The sequence below is a fragment of the Mus musculus genome, chromosome 1 (genome assembly GCF_000001635.26).
Source record: "Mus musculus strain C57BL/6J chromosome 1, GRCm38.p6 C57BL/6J".
Lineage (NCBI taxonomy): Eukaryota > Metazoa > Chordata > Mammalia > Rodentia > Muridae > Mus > Mus musculus.
Window position 1 is genome coordinate 189661707 of NC_000067.6, and position 21717 is coordinate 189683423.

Consider the following 21717-nt stretch of genomic DNA (forward strand, 5'->3'; position numbering starts at 1 on the left):
TATCAACCCCAGGGACGTTGCATGGTATATAGAAAAGGACACAACATTTTTCCAATAGGCTGTAATCCATCTTTCCTCATGGGAATGAGACATAATAGAGTTCTGGACTGCTGAGGTGGGTCACTGGGTAAAGGTGTTTCATGTCAAGCCTGATGACCTAAATTTGATCTTCAAATATGGTGAAAAGATATGGTGAAAGGAGAGTTTTCCTAGACAGACACACACACACACACACACACACACACCATGGCACATGTATACACAGACAACTCTAAAGATACTGCACTCACCCTTCATTTCTTCTGCAAAATTCTGGCTCTTACTCAAAGACACTTTGACTTTACCAAGTTCTTCCTCCAGGTGGCAGACTTCTCTGGTCCTCTGCTCAGACTGACTCCTAATGAGACTGTTCTCCTTCTTCATTTCCTGAAAACATATTTAGTTTGTTTTAATCTAAACAAATGCTCAAGGGAGTCACAATTCCTGCTTTAGTAAAGGTCCATCACAGATCTGTCTGTATCTCAGTCAGCAATCAACTTTCCTTTCCAATATCTAATTAAAGTACCATGTTATTTGAATCAAATTACATCATAAAAGCAGATACCAAATCTAAGAATTATCTTATACCGTCAGGAAATATGCTTCTTCAAACTTTCTGGTTGTTAAAGTTAGCTCAGAAGAAAAAGCCTATGTATAAGATAATTAAAGACAAGAGTTTCAGATTCCTATCAAGCCAGATTAGTTAAAAAACAAAACAAACAACAACAACAAAAAAAACACTAATGTTCCAAGAACAAATTTTTGCTTCTCACTGCAAAAACAGCAGTATAAGGTTTACTATCACAAGAGTGCCCTGATAGTTGAAATTTCCTTCAATGAATGCTTTCACCAGCATAGCTACAGTGGTCACATATGGAATGTATACTGGAATGTATACTATAAATATGCATATTTAAATAAAACAGCATCACAGCCTTCAGCAGGATCACCTCCATGGTGTAAGGTGTGGTCCTAGTCATTCAATACATATCTAACAGAGAAAACTGCTAAAAAGGCACTGAATAATCTATGTGACATCAAAAGCTGGCGCATAATTCATCTTGTATAGGGGAGCCTGAGCATTCACAGGTTCATTGGGTCCATGATTAAATATTCATACACACAGGGATGTTTACAGAAAACACACACACACACAAGTGCAATTGTGCAATTTCATTCCACTCTGTTAGGAATTCTTGAGCTAAATCACACAAATGTACACACATAATAAAAACATTATTACTCCTTCTTAACCTAAAACTGATACATTAAAAAAAAAAAATACTCCAGTCCCACTTAAATTTGTTTTCTTTAGGTTTTTCTCTCTATTATTATCTTTATTAGTATGTGTATCCATGCATGCATGCACTGGAGAGGCAGGGCATGCTTATGGCACTTAGACAAGAGGACAACTTGGGGAAGTCAGTTTTTTTATTCTACCATGTGTGTTGGTTGCAGGTATTGAACGGAGGTGTTTGAGTTTGGCACACTAATTTATGTAGACCAAGCTGGCCTCACACTTGATATCTATCTGCTTCTGCCTCCCGAACACCTGAGAGTAAAGGCACCCTTGAAACTTTTAATAATATTTTAATAGCTGAAAGGTACATGCACCTATATTATACCCTACCCTCAAGAACAGGCATTATCTCCACTACCTGAGAGAACTTAAGTATATCTCACACCTTATGGAATGAAAGAAATCTGTAAGGCATTTTTTAAATTACATTTCAAAAATACCCTTCTAAGAAGTAAGAAGACATTTTTTGAATCTTAAAGAAACAATTAAGACCCATCCTTCAAAACCTCACTGCACTGTTAGAAAACAGATGGCCCTGGCGATGCTATATTGGAAGGCTGCCTTCAATTATCAGTCTGGTTACTACCAGCAGATGGGTACCCATGTAACAAAGCCAAATTCAAGAAGAGGGAGAATCTGGCTACTGGAAGTACTTGAAAACTTGCTGGCAGCTGCTGTGTTCATGTATATACATTCATTCCATCATTAAAATGAGACAGAGGCTGTTGATAGTATTACACTCTTGTCTCCTGTGTTCTGATCCTGTCTTGCTTACACTAGGAAATTGACTATGGAATTAAGATATCAATGAGAACTAAAGGACAGCTATAAAAGATCTTAAGACAGAGACATTAACCTGCATGCTAGTCAGTAATCAAGCTTGCAAGGAAAAATTCATGAAGGTGAAACAATGAAATTGATTAAAATTAGCATTAATAAACTAAAGAAATGTTATCACTTGTTTGTTCTGTAGACTAAGAATAATCACCCATCTAATGAGATCACAGATGTAAAAGAGAGAACACTTTATGTACTTTGACATGTGTAATGGGGCACTGTTATTAGTATTTCTTCCCCAAATCTAACAGTTACAAGATCATCAGAGTTGAATCATGTATTGATTTACTATTTTACAATCAAATCCAATCTGGGCCTTGAAAAGGAAGCTGGGAAGACTGTGCATGATGAATAGAATGCACCTCCACAGGGGGTGGGGGTGGGGCATTGGAGAGAGCAGGTACCACAAAGGAGGAGGGGTGGTTGTTATGTCTGCATGCCTGTCTTTCTGTGTCTTAGGCCCTAACTGCAGACATTTAAGAAAACAGCAAGCTCAATGAAAAGATTAGGGTGTCTTTCCCCATTCTGGCATTAGCTTTGTAAATAGTGGTTCCTAACGAAGGAATGTTCAGCCAATCCTGGGACCCAGCAGGCTTATAATGCTATGACTGCAACCAACCCAAGAATTTAAGAGGCCAGAATTTAGAAAATGAACATCTGAAAATGGATGCACAGGCTGCCATCCATCAGCAATTAGTTTTCCATGAGGCTACAGCCACTTAAGTCTTGATTGGGCAGCTCATTAGCAACAATGAGTTAAGCATACAAGGGTATATTATATTCTCCTAAGCATCTCTTCAGTTCTCACGTGATTTACAAAATTGGGCAGTACTCGGGAAAACAGCAATCTCTAGACCACAAGCCAGCACTTGAGCTTAGCAAGCAATCCCACCCAGAGCAACTTGGTTTAGGAGCAGCAAGGGAAGCATCACTTCCTCGGGCGAGACCAAACAGTGCGATCCAGCGATCGAGCGTGTGTTTCACGACCCCATCCATGAGAAGAGCTCAATATGTCCCCTGCTGGGAGAAGGCTCTCTATGTGGGAATGGAATGGATGCAAAGATGTGCCTTCTCCCTTCTACTCTGGCATTCTTGCCTGCCAGACCACATTCCTTAGAGGACCTAATACAATACAGATCCCCATGCCTAGAAAGTCCCCAAGCAAGCGTTTCCTCATCCTGCCTGTCAATGATGGCATTTTACTGCCAAACCCCAGTGCAATGGAAGCTGGCGCTCGAAGCCGGGTGAGCAGCTTATCTAATCCCCACATCACTTTGATACTAAATGTTAACTTTACCCTTGATTGGGCTATTAAATCACATTTCCAGCACTGATAATTTCTAATTGCGAGAAGTATATTAGTTTACTAAACACAGTCAAGGAAAATTTCAGTACAACTGTCACTTCATTTCAGCATCCAAAACCTAGAAGCATATTAAACTTGTTTGTGCTTACTTTATAATTAGATACAGAAATATGAAAATTCTCAAATACACTGTCTCCTGGCCATGACCCTTCTGGGCTGACACATAATTGCAAATAATTTTAATATCAAAGGTCACTGATATTTGTGAAACAAAACTAGCAAGCACATCCTGGACTTCCATGGTTTATTGGACATTTACATGCTGGGCACTGGGCCACATACTTTATATAAAAATGGACTTAATCATGAATAGCCTTGAAAGGAAGGGATGTTATTTGCATCTGTATGCAGACTAAGAAGGGATCACCCCAAGGTAACACAGTAGATGGTTGGCATCCAGATAGTTCTCACTAGAGTCACCAGCACTATAATCCCCACATCAGTACTACATCAGTACTCTCACTGACAAATCACTTCTCTGAACCCAACCACAGTTCAAAGTACAAGAGCCAGGGATGCCCTTTCAACTCTTACTGTGTCATCCCTAAAGAATACTCATGGGCAGACATAAACACGAATTAAGACGAATAGTAAATTTGTATCTTGGCCCTGTGCTGAGCACTTCTTACACATGACTATGTTCATTTGAATATGGTAGGTATGTAATGCAGAGCAGCCTGGAATTAGAGAAAGCACTATAACCCAGACCCTGTGGGGATAAAGTAAGCCTTCAGAAACACCTGCAAGACAATGTCCCTACTACTAAAATGTCCCAGCAAGTCATATCAAAGGTGTTTAGACTCTGAACCAGATGATAGTTCTACAAAATGTTTGAACGGGCAGCCAGTCAAGTCACAGGAGAGTTCCTGGCTAAAAGGGAAGCTCACAGAGGGAAGAGCTTCATGCCAGTCTGCCTGTGGAAATGTTAGCAGAAGCATCTGTTGGTTGGTCCCCACTGGCCAAAAGGCAAACATTTGTTTTGCTGCAATAAACATGCACTGGAAATGTTTGCAGATGAACTCATCACAGGATTTGACTGAATGTTTTCCACTCGGCGTGCAGGAGTTGAATGCCCCCACCCCATCTCCAGCAGTCTTCCCACTTTGTTGCTGGCTGCTTTAATAACTTCCTCTTTGCTATGACAGGTGTTCACATTTACAGTGAAATACCATGGGAGCAAATACATTTAGACTTCACCACCTAGATAAGGAACTGTCGTTACGGATAAAATTATTTCTCTTTCATCGTTAGCAGGCTAAAAAGTGATGACAAAACAGTTCAGTAGTGGGAAACATTTCCCTGTAACCCCGGAGAAGCCACCTCTGCTACCCCTCTGCTCTCTGTTAATCTGCGGCTCTAGTCAAATCCACCATCAGCTGTTGCTAAATGCTTCTTAACTACGTCCTTTAAAACAAACTCCAGGCTACCAGAGACGTTCAGAGAAGGCAAACTGACATGTGTAGGAATAAAATTCTCAGAACACTCCTACAGCTCGCCCTCATCCACTGCCTGGCAGAACAGGTATCTCTCCAGGCAAGACTCAGCAGGCTGCACACTGGGCCCTAAGATCAGTGTTCGTTTCTAAAGAATAAATCCAGTTATAATTACATTATTTTATTTTATTTATTTTTGACAGTGCCAGAGACTGAACTAAGGTCATTTCTTTAAGTCTATGATTTCCATGGGGTTTTTAATATTGTATAATTCCAAATTAATCCTTGAAAAAGGTGTTCACACCTCAGCATTGTAGATATAAGGCAGGTTCCATGCTAGCCTGGGACACACAGCCAGTGTGTGTATCGCAAAACAAAAAGAACACGTGTGCCAGCACAGGCCTGGGAGAGAGGAGCAGTGGCATCTGGGACTGAAGGCCTATGTTAGCTACTTCAGTAGGCTTTAGGCTACTCTAGACAACTTAGACTCTGCCGAATAAATGAATGAATGAATGAATGAATGAGAGAGAGAGAGAGAGAGAGAAGGTAGAGAGGTAAATTAAATAATAATCCACATTAACAGTTTCATTTACTCCCTTTAAATTCCAAACAATTCCCTCCTTTTTTTCATAATTCCACCTCTCAAGTGGTCTAAAATAATCTTTAAAACAGCGATTCCCGATCTTCCCAATGCTGTGACCCTTTAATATAGTTTCTCATGTTGTGATGGACCCTCAAACATAAAATTACTTTTGTTGACACTTCATAACTGTAATTTTGCTACTCTTATACATCATAATGTAAACACCTGATATGCAGGATATCTAATACTCTACCCCTGTGAAAGAGTCATTCCACCCCTGAGAAGGTCATGACCCACAGATGAGTAACTGCTACTTTACAACTTGTGACTGTAGAACTGGTGAGAGAGCTCAAAGGGTCAGAGCAGTAGCTGCTGCTCCTGCTGAGGACACAGAGGCTTTCACAACCTCTCCCTCTGGCCTCTCTGGACAGCAAGCATAAATGTGGTGCACAGAAAATACATACATATAAATGAAAATTTTCAAAACTTGATTATATGTTTTTTTGTATATTTTTATTGAATATTTTATTTATTTGCATTTCAAAAGTTATCCCCTTTCCTTGTTTCTGTCCACTCCCCATAAACCCCCTATCCTATTCTCCCTCCCCTTGCTTCTATGAAGGTGTTCCCCCACCCACCCACTCCGGCCTTGGCATTCCCCTACATGAGGGCATCGAGCCTTCACAGGACCAAGGGCCTCCTCTCTCACTGATGCCGACAAGACCATCCTCTGCTACATATGTAGCTGGAGCCATGAGTCCCTCCATGTGTGTACTCTTTGGTTGGTGATTTAGTCCCTGGGAGCTCTGGAGGGTCTGGTTGGATTATATATTCTTAATTCCTCATGCAAAATGCATGAGTTATCATTTCAAAATAAAAAAATGGAAAACAAGGACATTAAACATATATAAAACACATAACATCTGAAAAAGAAAAAAAAGTATGGTACTAATAAAGTGCTGATAAATTAAAATACAGAGTCCCTTTTTGGACCAGGGAGATGACTTAGCACACAATGATGCTATCCTGAGTTTGATCCTGGGAACCCACATAAGGATGAAGAGAGACTACAAGTTGTACGCTGACCTCCAATGAGCATGCTGTGACTCACATGCACGGGCGCACACACACAGGTGCACACACACAGGTGCACACACACACACACACACACAACACACACTGTTTTCCCAAGAAAGACATTGTCTTTTTATCCTGTGTGGGATCTCTTCCTTGACCCTCCTGCTCACATACCTCACTGCTTCTCCTCAGCTCGTTTTCTGCGACCTGACTTGCCTGAAGAGCTTGTTCTGCTCTGCTCAACTTAAGCCTAATTTCTTCCAAATTCCTTTCTAACTGCTGCTTCACTGATGTGACCTACAAAAGAGAAAAAATAACCAAGTTCTGAATGCATGTTTTCTGCAAATAATCAACCATTCTTAAAGATTAAGAAAAACAAAGAAGCAGAGATGAGAGAGAGAGAAAAAGACAGAGACAGGCACAGACAGAGTGAGAGAAAATGGGTGATTATCCCCTCATATATAGAATGTTGTGGGCTTTGCCTACATCCTAGGCGCATCCTCCTGTGAGTCCTGCATCATCTCTATACTACCCATGGGTGCTGTATAAGTACTTACTTTATTAAGGAAAATAACAAGAAAGAGTCCATAAGTTTTCAGAACATCATAGGCCTAACTGCACAGTACACAAATGAGCCAGAGACACACCCAAATGTTCACACTACAAAAAGAAATTAAACAAACCAAAGAAAACAGAGTATCAGAGACTGAGGATAGATGTGGCAACCAGGGATGCTAAATGCACAAGTCCAGGCCTCCCAATCCATGAGCAAACAGCAGCCCAAGGGCAGCACTGCAATCAAGGCCTGAGCTGAGAGCCAGGGGCCACATGGCAAAGTGAAGCAAGGGAGGGGAGCACAGGAGATGAACTTCACAGGGACTTAGGGAAGGCACCTGGGTCTTCCACCCAAGCAAGATTTGGCCTAGTGATGGAGCAGTAAGTGACTACACAGAATTGAGCAAAGGAGCTATGGGGTCTGACTTCCCTGATGATAGCTTTGCTCTGGTTACTGACCGGAAACATACTGTTAAGAAACAAGCACAGATGGGGATTTGGGAAGCAGACAAGAAGCTAGCATGGTGATTGAAAATGATAACTGGGATAGGGATGTCGAAATGGACATGGTTAAAAAGGTTTTATTCAACATCATGTATTAACATTGACAAAAAAAGTCAAATTTATTCTTAGCTTAGAGAAAGGGCACATGGGAAAGTTTCTGGATGGATGACAAAATCAGTCCCTGACAAGTAATGGTGACAAGACCACATGCTATAAAATTTGTAAGAGCCAGAGGGTGGAGATGACCAGAGTGAAATATGTCTTCTGGACATGACAGGACATTTGCAGTCATGAGTCTACAGAAGCTGCAGTTGTGTGTTCAAGACCTGCACAAGATCAGGTTAGTCAACACTCCAGCATGAACTGGGGAGGAGGAGATAGCTACCTCCCATTCCTGAGGAGCAATGGACAACTGATGGCTGCTGAGAGAGGAACAGTTTTCTTTAAGGGTATGGTCACTGCTCCACTGAATGCGCCATCCCCATGAGTACATCAACAGTACAAATTGGACTCAAGAGTTATAAAAAACAAAACAGGATATGGAGTTGGGAGTATAGCTCTAGAAAGCATTAAGAGGAGAAAGGAGGTAAAATATGATCACAATATATTATATGCATCTTCTAATTTTTTTAATTAAAAATATTACAAAATAAAATGTAGTATCATTCACAAAGGAATATATACATATACATTGTAAAATACAGACAGACAAACAACAGTGCATCAACAAAGGTAGATTCAGCAGTTTTGATGAACTAGGTTGAGATGTGAGACAAGAACTGTGGGAAACCTGGAAGTATGGGCCTGAGCACTGTGAAGAAGGTAATTCCTGTTTACAAGGACACAGGGCACTAAAGGGGGTCCTCAACCAGAAAACAACAGCTGAAGTCACCTGATCAATTCACACAGGTCGAATGGCATAGACCCAAGACATAGAACAAGAGCCATCATCTCATAGCCTGAACATGCAAAGCCAGAAACCTGGGTGCACCACTCTTATGAGTCTTAAATAAGCCAATTGGTAACTGCCAGAACTTTAACTCTCTGGGGGAAGGAAAGTCTTAGGACAGCTTCCCATTGTCACATACCCCATAATGACCAGAATATCAAACACCTGCACTGATCTTCAGATCTAAAAACGCAAGCTATCACCCTCTTTCTGAGAAAACTGAACCATAAAAATTGTTTTCTACTTTGAAAGGGAACTAAGCACAGAATATTTAAGGAGACAGAGACCTAGACTGGCTTCCATAGTAAGAGTACCAAAGAGCTGATCCCAAGGATGTTGGGAAGAAAACAGTCATTTCAGAGATGGGAGAACAAGAGGAAGGGAAAGATGACTTTCAGGTTCTAAAGACTGTCAGACAGGAGCAGGATCCGGTATGTTACTGTTCAGTAGGGTGACTACACACAATAGTTATGTTCTGCACAAATGCTGGGAAAAAGGATTTTGAAAGTTTCACCATAAACAATGACAAAAGTTTAAGATAGACATATTAAACCTGAAATATTATATTTTTCAAAAAGTATGTATCAAACATCACATTTTTTCCTGATTTTCACTTTCAGTTAAAACAAAACCTAAGTCAACTAAAACACAGAGGGAACACATGTGCAGGACTATGTGGACTAAGTTCAGCACCCTACCTTCTCCAGTTCCAGCTGGAGGGTGCTGTGCAAATGCTTGACTTGCTGTAACTCCTGGGTAAGTCTGGTTTTCATCTGAGTGTACTCACTGTCCAGAGCTTGGAAAGATTGATGCTGTCGGGACAGCTCCTGAAAAGCAAAGCATCACATCAACCAACTATTACCAAAGGTGATCCCAGGCACAGGTGCAGCACTCGCATCCTGCCAGGCAATGCTATTTGCAAAGTGCAAGAGACAACAGGGAGCTATGCTGACCATCTACTGAACGCCACATACAATCAATCACCCATGATGCTGGTTTCTAATAATCAAATCCAGTTCTCCAAGGGAAAAGTCAAAAGTCACCAGCTGAACACATGGAAGCCAGCCTATCTCCACCTATCTCCACCTATTGCCTATCTTAGTTATCTCAGTTTTGAAGGATGAAGGGTAGGAAAGAATAGCTGAGCTGCAATCAACACAACTTAGCCCAGAACACACTAAAAGTTTAGGCTTAGGCACTATGAAGATGGCTCAGTATATAAAATGTTTGCCATCCACTGATCCCAAGAACCCCAGAAAGCCCAGGCAGGTGTGCAGCCAGCTGTATTCTCAGCACTCAAGAGGCAGAGAAAGAGGATCCCCAGGGCAAGCTGGTTAGCTATAACAATAGATCAGCCAGCTCTAGGTTCAACTCAGAGACCCTGCCTCCAAAAGAAAAGTGGAGAGCCACTGAAGATGACTTTCTGCATCAACTTCCAGCCTCCTCACTCACGCCCATACATGTATATGTATGTGTATGTACATCTGCACTCACATACTCATATAGACTTGCTTTTAAAACAAAAAACAGCTATAGGATCTGGCATGGTGACACACATATATCTAATCCAGCACTTGGCCAGTGAAAGCTCGTGTTGAGAGAGAGAAGAGAAAGAGAGAGAGAGAGAGAAAGAAAGAGGGCTTAACTAATCAGTTATAGACCATTTACAATGGTCTTCATTTGAAAGAACAAGTAAATGCTACTAGTTGATTTTGGCAACCAAGGAATCTTGATTACCATTTATGCTCATACGAAAGCACATGAACAACCCACACTGATAAAATATTCCCACCAGGCCACCATTGATTCAAAGGTGACTATCTGACTACCTCCAACACCTTATTAGGCAATTAACCAACTCACAGCCTTGAAGAACTGAAGAACATAAGACAACCCTAACTGTGGAGCAAGAGCTCACACTCAGTATTACATTCCAAGCCCATAAACAAGACTAACTCCAAGAGTCCGTCCTTGCGAATCAAGAAGTGAATGGTGGAAAAAGTATAAAAACGCAGCTGTGAGGGAAAATACAGTGGCCTCACGCTCACAAAGCATGCCTGCTCCAGTGTCCCCAGGCACAGTGAGTAGTTCTTCCTTCCAAACTGCAAAGTCAACAGGCCTTTCTCATAAAACGTCCTCCATGAAGCCAGCCACCTTACCTCTTGAAGCTCCTTTTCTTTCTCCTTAATCCTCTGTTCCAGAGAACGTTTAGCACTCTCTGCGTTCTGTCGGTGACAACTCAACTCCTCAGTCAAAGTTTTCAGCTTTTGTTCCAAGGTAGTACACTGATAACAGATAAAAATGTTCCATACAAAACTAGTTACTCAGAGAATGAAGCCAAATTTTGCCTTTTAAGAAATTTTAGTCCAGGCCAGCATGGTGATCCATACTTTGAAACCCACACAGCACTAGGGAGGCAGAGGTAGGCAGATCTCTGAGTTCAAGGTCAGTAGGGTCTACATAGTGAGTTCTAGGCCAGCAAGGGCTACATACTGAGAACCTGTCTCAAAAATAAAATAAAATAAAATAAAAATAAATTGTAATCCCTTAAGTCTGCTTCATGTTTCCCATGTTTTGGTCTTTTTATTTCACTTAAAGTCAGGTTCACATTCATTACCCAGATCCTAAGGTTACTATGATTCTATAAACACATATGAAATTTATACGGAGGAAATATCAGCAAGGATGTTAAACATCAGCACATCTTTAAAACATTTCACAATGTGTGCATGGGAAAGGCAGACAGCAGTATTAGAACACACCAACACCGCTGCACGGCAAGCAGATCACGGGGCCTGAGAGCTCAGTACAAGGCTGACAGTCTGACTCTAGTCCCCAGAACCTACATGAAGAGCAGCATGAGATGGTTTGCATCTGTAAATCCAGCATTGCCATGGCAAGATGAAGGATGCAGACATGAGTCTTGTTCCAGCTAGGCTGAGGACTTACTCCTGCAAGTTGTCCTCTGACCTCCTTCACATAGAACATCTATAAACAAGCAAGGCAGTGATACTGGCCTAGTGATTTAGGAGCTAAAAAATAACTAGGGCAAGATCCTTACTGTCCTATGAAAGTGTTGCAATCATCTTAGAGACAGATAGACAGACAGGTCCTCCCACAACCCCCAAGTCAAGGTCTCACTATGCAGCCCTGGCTGGCTTGGAACTTGCAACACTGACAGGGTAGCCTCAAGCTCAGGGATCTGCCAGCCTCTCCTGGCACTGGGATTAAAGGAGGTACCACCATGCCCACCTCATAAAGAATCTCTCTGAAAACTTAAATAGTAAAGAAACCGCTTTTCCCATAATACTCATTATGCCATTACATTTCTAGAGGCTCACAGAACCCCAGAAAATCACAGCTGTTTTCTAATTACGTTCTCACAAGCAACAGAAAGAATATGCTGTTGCTTTCTTATATATACAGTTATCTGCCAATTTTAAAATTACATGAAAACTTAGGGTATTTTCCTAAAATTAAACAAAATTGTCTTAATCAGCCAAGGGTTGAGATTCGTTGCATTCCTTGAAGCCACCCCTTTAAGTTCAAATCCTTACAATGGCTGATCCCCAAAATATAGCATTCAAGTAGTAATAAGAAAGCTCTATAGGGCTGGAGAGGTGCTCAGAGGTTATGTGCACTGGCTGCGCTTCCAGAGGACTACAAATTCCCAGCACCCACATGGCAGCTCACAACTGTCTCTAACTCCAGGTCCAGGCAATCTGACAGCCACATACAGACATGCCTCCAAGCAAAACAGCAATGCACATAAATAATCGAAAAAACAGAAAGCTTATATTAATGGGAAAGAGTTCTCCACTCTGTGAGATGCCTCAATTTAGTAAGCCTCCCCACTAATATTTTCTCTGAAATTCTACCAATACATCCATGTTTGAGTGTGTGTGTCCATGGATTTACAAATATGTAGAAAAGAGTGCATGAGCCGGCGCCATGGAGACCAGAGTCAACATCACGCTCTCCATCTCAATGGTTCTCCATCTTAGGTTTTCAGGCGCAGTCTCTCAAGGATACTGGACAAGTTCACCAATTCTGCTGGACAGCCTAGACCGCCAGCAGCAGGGCTCCTTCTGCCTTTGTCCCCACCCTACTTCCCCTCCAGCGGTAGGACTACAGACACATGCAACCATTACCAGCTATGTTGAATTACTATGTGTACATATGTGATGGGAGCGCGCAACACAAGCAAACAGGTCAGAGAACAGCTTCTGGGAGGGAGTCAGTTCTCTCCTACAAGGGCTCCAAGGACTAAACTCAGGCTGTCAGTTTCTGTAGCAGCTACTTTTACCCACTGAGTCAATTCACAAATCCCATTTATGCATGCAAGTAATTTAAGCATGAGTGTTGGGGACAGATTAAACTACTGTCCTCAGGCTTGTGTGATAAGCACTTTACTGAGGAAGCCATCTGTTCAGCTACCCAGAGTCTAATTTAACACTATTATGAGTATTATATTGGAAATCTGAGAATTGAAGAAAACACTATGCAATATTTTGCTGGAAGACAAATGTCAGTTATTAACTAAGCAAAGATGAACGAACAGTACCAAACTGGTCAATGGTGACGAAATGATTTTGGAAATAGCAGAGCTTTAAGATGATAAAAGTGAACTTTACATAGTGGCACATTTCAGCATTCAAGACGGAGACAGGAAATCATCAGTTTGAGGCCAGCCTGAGTTATCCAAAGGAACAGTTTCTCAACAGAAACAACTGAAAGTTTCACGTGTGTGCATGCGTGTACTCTATCATGCAGATGGGTTCCCAGCTTTTTATTTAGGGGCTGGGGCTCCACTCAGGTCCACAGCAAGCACTTTACCAACTGAACCATTTCCCTAGCCTCAGAAAAGATTACATGCTTAAGCCAACAGATCAAATTCACCTTCTGCCTCAGACATTAAGATACCTTCATTGTTACAATAAGCTTTAAGTTTTTAAATTCCCAAGGAATAGTACTACATGATTTATAAGAAAAAATATAAATTTAACAAATAGTGACTGAGAATCTACTTTGCTCTGCATATGGAAATGGATAGACAACTCAAAATCACTGGCCATAAGGACAGACTGGCATTTTGATGATTGACAATCTCATAAATAAATAAATAAATAAATAAATAAAATAAAATAAAAAGCACCAAAGTAAATGGACCCTTGGTGCCCTCTACTGGTACTCCCTCAAAATGCAACACATCCCTAAGGGACTTCAATCCTTTCTTTATAGACAGGGTACATTAAAACAGAACTTTGAAGGTATTTATACTTCATTCAAAAATATTTTGATTGCCACTGTGGTACCAGTTATGCACAGTCCATGTGTAAGTAACTGGCCACTAGATGTCATGTATGCTCCATAATGCTCTAAGACAATGGTTCCTTCCTAATGCTGAGACTCTTTAATACAGTTCTCATGTTGTGGTGACCCGCCCCACTAACCATAAAGTTCTTCTCATTGCTGCTTTATAACTGTAATTTTGCTACTTTTTTGAACCATAATGTAAGTATATGCTATACAGGATATCTAATATACAACCCCTTTGAAAGTGTCATCTGCATAAAGTTGATAAACAATGCTCAAAATTGTAAGCTCCAGTTCTTGCAACTGTGTATTTATGACCCTGAGCACTCCCTCGCAGCCTCAAAGGAAAGCTTGAAAATTGTTAGAAAAGACCCAAACTACACGCAAGCATTCAATCACTTGAGAGCACAGAGTATATTACCTCCATTTTTTTTTTGAAATAAGCAATTCTAATGGCACACAACATAATGCAATGTCAGCAAAACACTTAAAGTCTCATGAGGCATAAAAGAAAATGAAAATGAATTTTCAGTTGGTGAGATTTGAAACCGACTCGGGGAAAAAAAAGACATCCAAAAGACACAGAAATAAAAGCAAATCTTAAGGACCTGGAGGAATAGTAATGAGATGAAGGTCAGAGTCAAGTTCTAAGCACTGTCCAAGTAAAAACTCTAACAATAATCTAAGAGACCTCACCAAAAATGACAGGTAGGACAAAAAAGATCCTTTCTCACCAAAACAAAACTAATGTTAGTTCTTGTTATAGAGACAGAGATGTAACCTAAAATTAGCTGAGTTGACTATAAACTCAATAATAAGCTGTAATAACAGCAGTTAATATTATAAATTCACAGTGGCCCAGCAAAACCTTTACCTCAATCTTTACATCTCAACTTCACTTTGAAAAAAGATAGACTAGGGATATTCTCATCTATTCTGCACAGCAACAAATTCCAAGTCAGAACATTACTTGGAGATAAACTGTGACTAGAAGGAAGGAAGGAGACTAACTAAAGAGTTCGCTGGGAGAAAACAAAACAAAACAAGCAAACACAACTCAACCCAGAAACAGCCTTCAGGAGTGGAGAGGAGTCAAATCATCTTCAAATAAAGGAGACTAGGGCCTTCTGGCCAGCACACACCCTGAAACAGTCCAACAGGAAGCACTGTAAGCAGAAACGTAACAATCGCAGAACTAACACTTACACTCAGAACCCTGGAAAGGGAGCAAACACAAGAAAGCAACAATAACCTCTGACATTTTTAAACATCTGACAACTGGCTTAAAAAATATAATACAGTCAATCTAGCTCTAAGTTTATGTCAGAAAACACTTGAACTATTATACATGGGGAGGGTAAGAGCAAGGGAGACAAGTGTTAACATAACTTGTTAAAAGCTGGCAAAATGAACATACCAATCACCTATGAATCCTAGGAAATGTTTATGTAATCCATGGAAAGGTAAGAAACAAAGCAATAAAAAGCAGAAACAGAAAACAAAACAAAAATGGCAGGCTTAAGTCATGACCAATAGTTACATTAAATGTAAATGAGCTAAATTCACCAACAGTAAAGAACTAAAAAAAAAAAACATGACCTAACTGTATGCAAAGCATACATCAAAGTAGAATGAAAACAGAAAAAGACAAATACAGAAATTTGACAACTCTGATTAAAAACAGAAAACATCAGGAGACAAATGATTTTGTTAATTATTTTTAAAAAAAGGGAGGACTGGAGAGACAGCTCAGAGGTTGAGAGCACTGATTGCTCTTTCAGAGGTCCTGAGTTTAATTTCCAGCAACCACATAGTGGCTCATGACCATCTGTGGTGGGATCTGATGCCCTCTTCTGGTGTGTCTGAGGACAGCTGCAGAACTCATATACATAAAATATTCTTTTAAAAACTGAATGTAAAACATTAAATTTCCATGAAAGCCATCTCCAGGTTTGGGTGACTTCACTAGCAAACTCTACTGCATCCAAGAAGAAAATCAACCAATGGCACTTTCTTCCAGAAAGCAGAGCAGCGCCGTCCCCAGCTCACTTTATGAAGCTGACATTACCCTGTAACAAGTATCATCCAAAGATGTCAGAAAGAAGAAATGCCAAAGAGTAAATACCTCTCACCAAAGTCAGATACCTAAATCCTTACCAAGTTATTGGCAAATAAAATTCACATCTAAATAAAAAGTTACATACCATACATAGTCACGTGGGACTCTTTCCAAACAAATAAGGTTCCTTCAAATATCTGAAACCCAATCAGTGTAGTCTGCCACATTAATAAGCTAGAACATCATATAACTAAATGTGAATCTTCAGTTACCTTAAAGCAAAATTCTAACTGGGGAAGAACAAGGAACTTGGCCATGGAAAGCAAAGAGACACAGGTCTACTGAAGCACTTTTCACATAATACTCAGAAATGTTATTTATGAAAAGAAAACAAATCCTTAAGAACACCTCAGACATGGTTTTTAAGAGTTCTCTGTAATTCTAATAGCCAATAGAAAGAACCCTATGCCTAGGATATAAATAGTGACATTAAGAGGACTGTGAGGAAGATGCCAGAAGCAATGGCAAGAAAACACAAAGATTGGAGGGTAAGTGGGTATTCCAAACAGAATGATAAGATAAGCCACTGGGCCAGAGACTGGCTCCAGAAAGCCCCAGACCCATCATAGCTGGTTCTGGAAGGTAATTCACTTCTCCACGATAGTAGTGGATTAAAAAAAATTTATTATTTATTATACTACTATTTTCTGATTTTATCTCACTATTATTATATTCTACTTCCAATAATTTTTATTGATCTACATATCTCCAGGTCTTGAACAATGCAGAACAGACAGCAGCACTCAATAAATAACTTGGTGAATGAAAACAGTGACAGTGAAAACCAGAGAACCAGAGGTAGGCGGGGTTAAATACGACCTCACTCAAAACCTTCAGAAAGGTCTATGGCTGCACGCACCTGCTGAGCCCCAGGGGTGATCATCTAACGCCACCCTGTCCTGGGATGAATGCTTCTACTCTTCCTTAGCCCTCCTGCGCCATCAGTGCTGTCACTGTTCACTGTGACTCAAGGTCACTTCAGCTGCACAGCACAGGCAAGACAGGTCCTGTTACTACCCAACCACTCAGCCTACTAGTTCACCCGCACCAGCAGCACCCAGCATGTGCTTGCAAAGGCCTTTACTAAGAATTACTTTATGAACTTAGATATAAAAACCCAGCACTTTCTCAGTCATTCCTGAAAAGTCAAGTACCTTGGCTGCGGCCTGGTCATACTGTGCTGTGCTTCTCACTACTTCATCTCTGGTTTTATTCAAAATTCTCTCCTTTTCAATCAATTCCACTTTCGTCTTCTCCAGCTGTAGCTGTAAGTCTTGACATTTATTCACTTGGCTTCTCATTTCCTTTTCTTGCCCTTGCAGGCGTAGTTCTAACTCAGTCATCTTGCTTTTTAGGTCTTAAAGCACAAAAGAAAACCACATTCCAATTTAGATGGATAGATAGACATATATTTACAAAATGTTCACAACTTATTTATTTTACATACTCTGAAATCTTCAGTGAGATAACTCTAATTTACATTACGTACAGAAACTAACTGAATGTAACTTGAGCAGTCAGCAACTCCACCGACATATATATTTAAATACTCCAGAGAAAGAAGAGAAATACAAATGTCTTACTCGCGTCTTCACGGAGGAGCACAGGAGGGAAATGCTTTACAAGCATTTACTGTCTACGGCAGTGTGTGCTTCTCACAGGGTATGTCCTCTGTAAAGCCGTCCCTGAACTTTACACTCTGGGCAGTAAGGTTTGCTTTATGTCCTTGCATATCAATCCAACCCTGTGCTGAGCAGTGAACGCTCACTCCCTACAGTACCTAAGAGCTCTGTCTCCACTGAAGAGCAACAGTGTAAACCTCTACTACTGCCAAAATTAACAATGAGGTCCCTCCCTGTTCCTGCACACAGTGCTGGTTCCAATGACATTGGCAGTGCAGCGGCTCTCACCAGCACATACTGATGATGATTCTCCATGTATCACAGCACTGGAAATTACCATGGCCACAGAGCAGATTCCAAAACACCACCCGGCAGGCTTGGCTGTCAGTTTAAGTGTAGAACAGCAGCCAAGGTTACAGGTTTGCTCCCATATGGACAGCCTGGCACACAGGGCAGAGCTGCTCTGCACACAGGTCGTACCTCTGGCCAAGGCTGGTCAGAGCACAGGCTCATTTTAAGAGCCAGGTGAGAAGCATGAGGACTGCAAACTTGTAATAACCTTCTCTCTCTCTGCTTTTGGGGAAAGCAATCCAAGCCTTCAGACTACTTCTAAAGGCTCACAGCACCACGTTTCAATAAAAAGGCAAGTTTCTCCAAAACCGTCAATGTCTTTCGTCGTTACAGAAATGGCAAATTTTACAACATGGGTCTGAAATATGAACTAGCAAGGTGTCTAACAAAATATACAATGCACACTCCAGACTAAAATTATCTAGGAAAACCTTCATTTAAACTTAATTTGTCAGGAAGTCACCTTGATTCTGGGCTTTGGCCTGGTGCAAAAGCTGAGCGCTGTGAGGCTCACCAGGGAGGCTGCTGCAGTCTCCTCTCCCTGTCTTCATACTTGATTTGTTAGGACTCACTTCTTCCCCCAAAAAGTGAGCAGCAGAGCCGTCTCTCCTCAGTGGGGTTTTCAGAGCATCCGATGAAAGGCGACTTGGGGTATTTTCCTGTTGCCAAGGAAACACTGATGAGGAAGCCTGATGTCTCGCAATGTCCCGGTGGTTCATGGTGGCTTGGGAAACAGGCAGGCTCACTTTCTGCAAAAAACAGAAACTCTTTAGAGCCCTTTAGAAATCTCCTATTTTTTAAATGTATTTATCTTTTTCCCCAGTGTTGGGGATCAAACCTAGGATCCTGTATATGCTCTACAAGCACAAACCTGGACATCTCAACAGTCAGGGTTATTCTTTCCAAACAGAACATGAAGCCACAATCCCATAATGACAATGTTAGCACCACATACTAGTAACGAATACCAAACAGATGCGGGACATCGTAAGTCCCAAGACGTAGATTTCTCAGGTGAGCAAGAACTACCACCTGAGATGCCACCAATCCATAAGGGCTAAATCTTGGTGCTGTTTACCATTATCTACCTCCATCTTAAATTCCCAAACCGGCTTTCCTTTGTCTGTCTTGTCTTCCTTCTCCACCTACTTTTACACTAAATATCAACCTATAGAACTGTCACTAATCTCATCTTCACACCTGGTAATCCCCTAGAAACTTCAGGGGGATGTTTTATAGTCAACACTTGCACGTAGCCTGTGCTCTAAAGTACCTTCTGCCTTCCTTCTGATAAACACAAAGACTTGGAGATAGACGCTATGTTAATTCCACAGCAAGCACTCTTCTGTCTATTGGAGACGGTCAATGGTTACAGAGTTCACCCTTCTTTTAACATCAGGGTAGAACTGGTACCAAATGAGGAAGTACATGTCTCTAAGACAAGTTGGATAATTTTACTTTTATTTATTTTGGTAAGCAGTACATTTGGTACAACAATCCTGGTAACCTCAAAACAAACTTTAAGAACAGGAAAAGAAATGGTATCTTTTGATCATCATTATTTAGTTACCTACTTATAAAGTCTGCCTTAAGCTGTTTGAATTATAGCATCTCACTAAATGTCTATGTTTTTGTTGCCTTTAAGCAATTATCTCATCACTTCTGTTTACTGGCCCATATGATAATGGAGTCTCACTCTAGGGTACAGCAGAGTTGGTAGAGTATGTAGCCAGTATGCATGAAGTCCTTGATCCTATCCACAACACTGCATAAAACCAAGTTCAGTGGCGCATATCTGAGACCCTGGCCCCAGCCCTCAGAAAACAAGGCAGGAAGATCAGAAGTTCAAGGCAATCCTCAGCTACATAATAAGTCTAAGATAGGAGACTGTCTCAAAAACACAAAACAAACAGAAAAACCTACTGACAACTACCTAAAAGAAACAGGACACAATAGCAATTCTCAAAGCCCACAGTTCTGATAGTAATTGCTTTATACCACAGGAGTCAGCAGCAAGCACCAGGAATGAAACTCCCTAGACCTTCCCTCTCCAAACATGCTCCTCTCCATATCTCAGTTTTAATAAGAAGATAAAATGGCCTTGATACACCCATGAACATTTAATATTTGCAGAAAAAACTAACCTCACCTAGAGTCTTTAGTTTTCATTTTAAAACAAGGTCTTAACCATATAGTTCTGGATTCCTTGGAATTCAAGATCCTCCTGCTTCAGTCTCCTCAGTGCTGAGATCACAGGCATGTTCCACAATGCCCAGATCTCTCCTAAGTTTAATTTTATTTGAGTAACAGGTGAGTTCAAGAAGGTGCACACTGCTGCACCTGCATGCAGATCAGAAGACAGCTCTGGGAGTCGGCTTTTTCCTTCCTCCAGGAAGTCAGGATGGCCCAACAAAGGCCTTCACCTGCTGAGCCATCTTGCTAGCCTTGATTTTTAAAACAAAGAAAAATAATCACTACCAAACGAGGGCTGGAGTTTTTCTCAAGGTAAGAGAAATAGAAGGCAAATAACTCTTCTCATCTTAAGATGAGGCAAAGGGTTTCTGTAAATGCATCTTCATCTGCAGGGACCATAATGAACTTACTTTTGCATGCAAAGCTTTAACCTCTTCCTCTAACCTCTTCCGTTCTTCAACTTCTTTATTATATTTTTCTTTCAGATCTTCGTATGTGGAACCTAAGCCCAGACAACCAAATAAGATTTTGTGCCAACTAATGATTTCATAAAGGAATTTAAAAGATCAACAATCATTGTGCTAAGTCTTGAAATAAGTAACAATATTTAATAGAACACTGTGGAGCAATATGTCAAAGTATTGATCAAATTACTCATATGGAAACAGAGGTGTTTCCTATATTCTGAAACTGAATTTCTTTTGAAACATACTGCAGAAAGGTAAAATGTAAGGGTTAATGCTAACCCCTAATGGATCAACATAACTCAACAAACATGCAACTGGGGAATGACATTTTTGAAACACTAAAATTAAAAGCTAAGTCCAAACTTGGACTAAGTCATTAATTCATAATTTAAAACTCAAGAGTTGTTTATACAGATACAATACTGACTCGGTGTGAGTGGAGTTGCAAAGAGTTTCTGTGGTGTACTGCATGGATTCAGAGAAACATCTGCCGATTGTGCAACTTGTTGGCTTCTTTCAAATTCAGATTTACACCTGTTATAAAAACCCAAGAGACCAACAACACAGATTAGAACAAAGACAACAGAATACCAATGCCATACATTTCCAAAGAACAAAGAAGTGTACGAAACTTAGCCTCTCAAAATCCTTTATCCAACATTTAGTGAGAGCTAATTCTTAAGCCAGATGTAAAAGGAAGTACCCTCTCTTCAAAATATTATGAAGTCCTATAATACTTTAGCAGCAAAGAAGCATAGAGGGCTGGGGATACAACTTCAGAAACGCAAGTCAAGTGATAGTCTTGAAACATAGGTTCTAATTGTGAAAATGGAGACATTACTTATGCTAATCACTGCAAAACAAGGGACTTGGGTAGGCAGGATGCCTCAGTAATAACGAGGCACGATTTGCCACCAATCCAAGATTGATCCTGAGGACTCATAGAATAGGACAGAAATGACTACCAAAAAGTATTCAATGACCTCCCTACGTGTGCATGAACACT

At 40.7% G+C, this 21717-nt stretch overlaps 1 protein-coding gene across 2 annotated transcripts in view; it reads right to left on the reverse strand.

The window, feature by feature from the left end:
* Positions 1 to 21717, reverse strand: part of Cenpf (centromere protein F) — a 47502-nt gene that overhangs the window by 21101 nt on the left and 4684 nt on the right. For both annotated transcript variants that reach the window (NM_001081363.2, XM_006497119.3), the window contains 8 exons: positions 21139 to 21245; positions 20655 to 20746; positions 18515 to 18800; positions 17233 to 17435; positions 10803 to 10928; positions 9342 to 9470; positions 6810 to 6932; positions 291 to 426 (listed from right to left, as the gene is read on the reverse strand). In NM_001081363.2, coding sequence (NP_001074832.2) covers positions 291 to 426; positions 6810 to 6932; positions 9342 to 9470; positions 10803 to 10928; positions 17233 to 17435; positions 18515 to 18800; positions 20655 to 20746; positions 21139 to 21245 — 1202 coding nt within the window. The remainder of the gene's footprint in view (positions 1 to 290; positions 427 to 6809; positions 6933 to 9341; positions 9471 to 10802; positions 10929 to 17232; positions 17436 to 18514; positions 18801 to 20654; positions 20747 to 21138; positions 21246 to 21717) is intronic.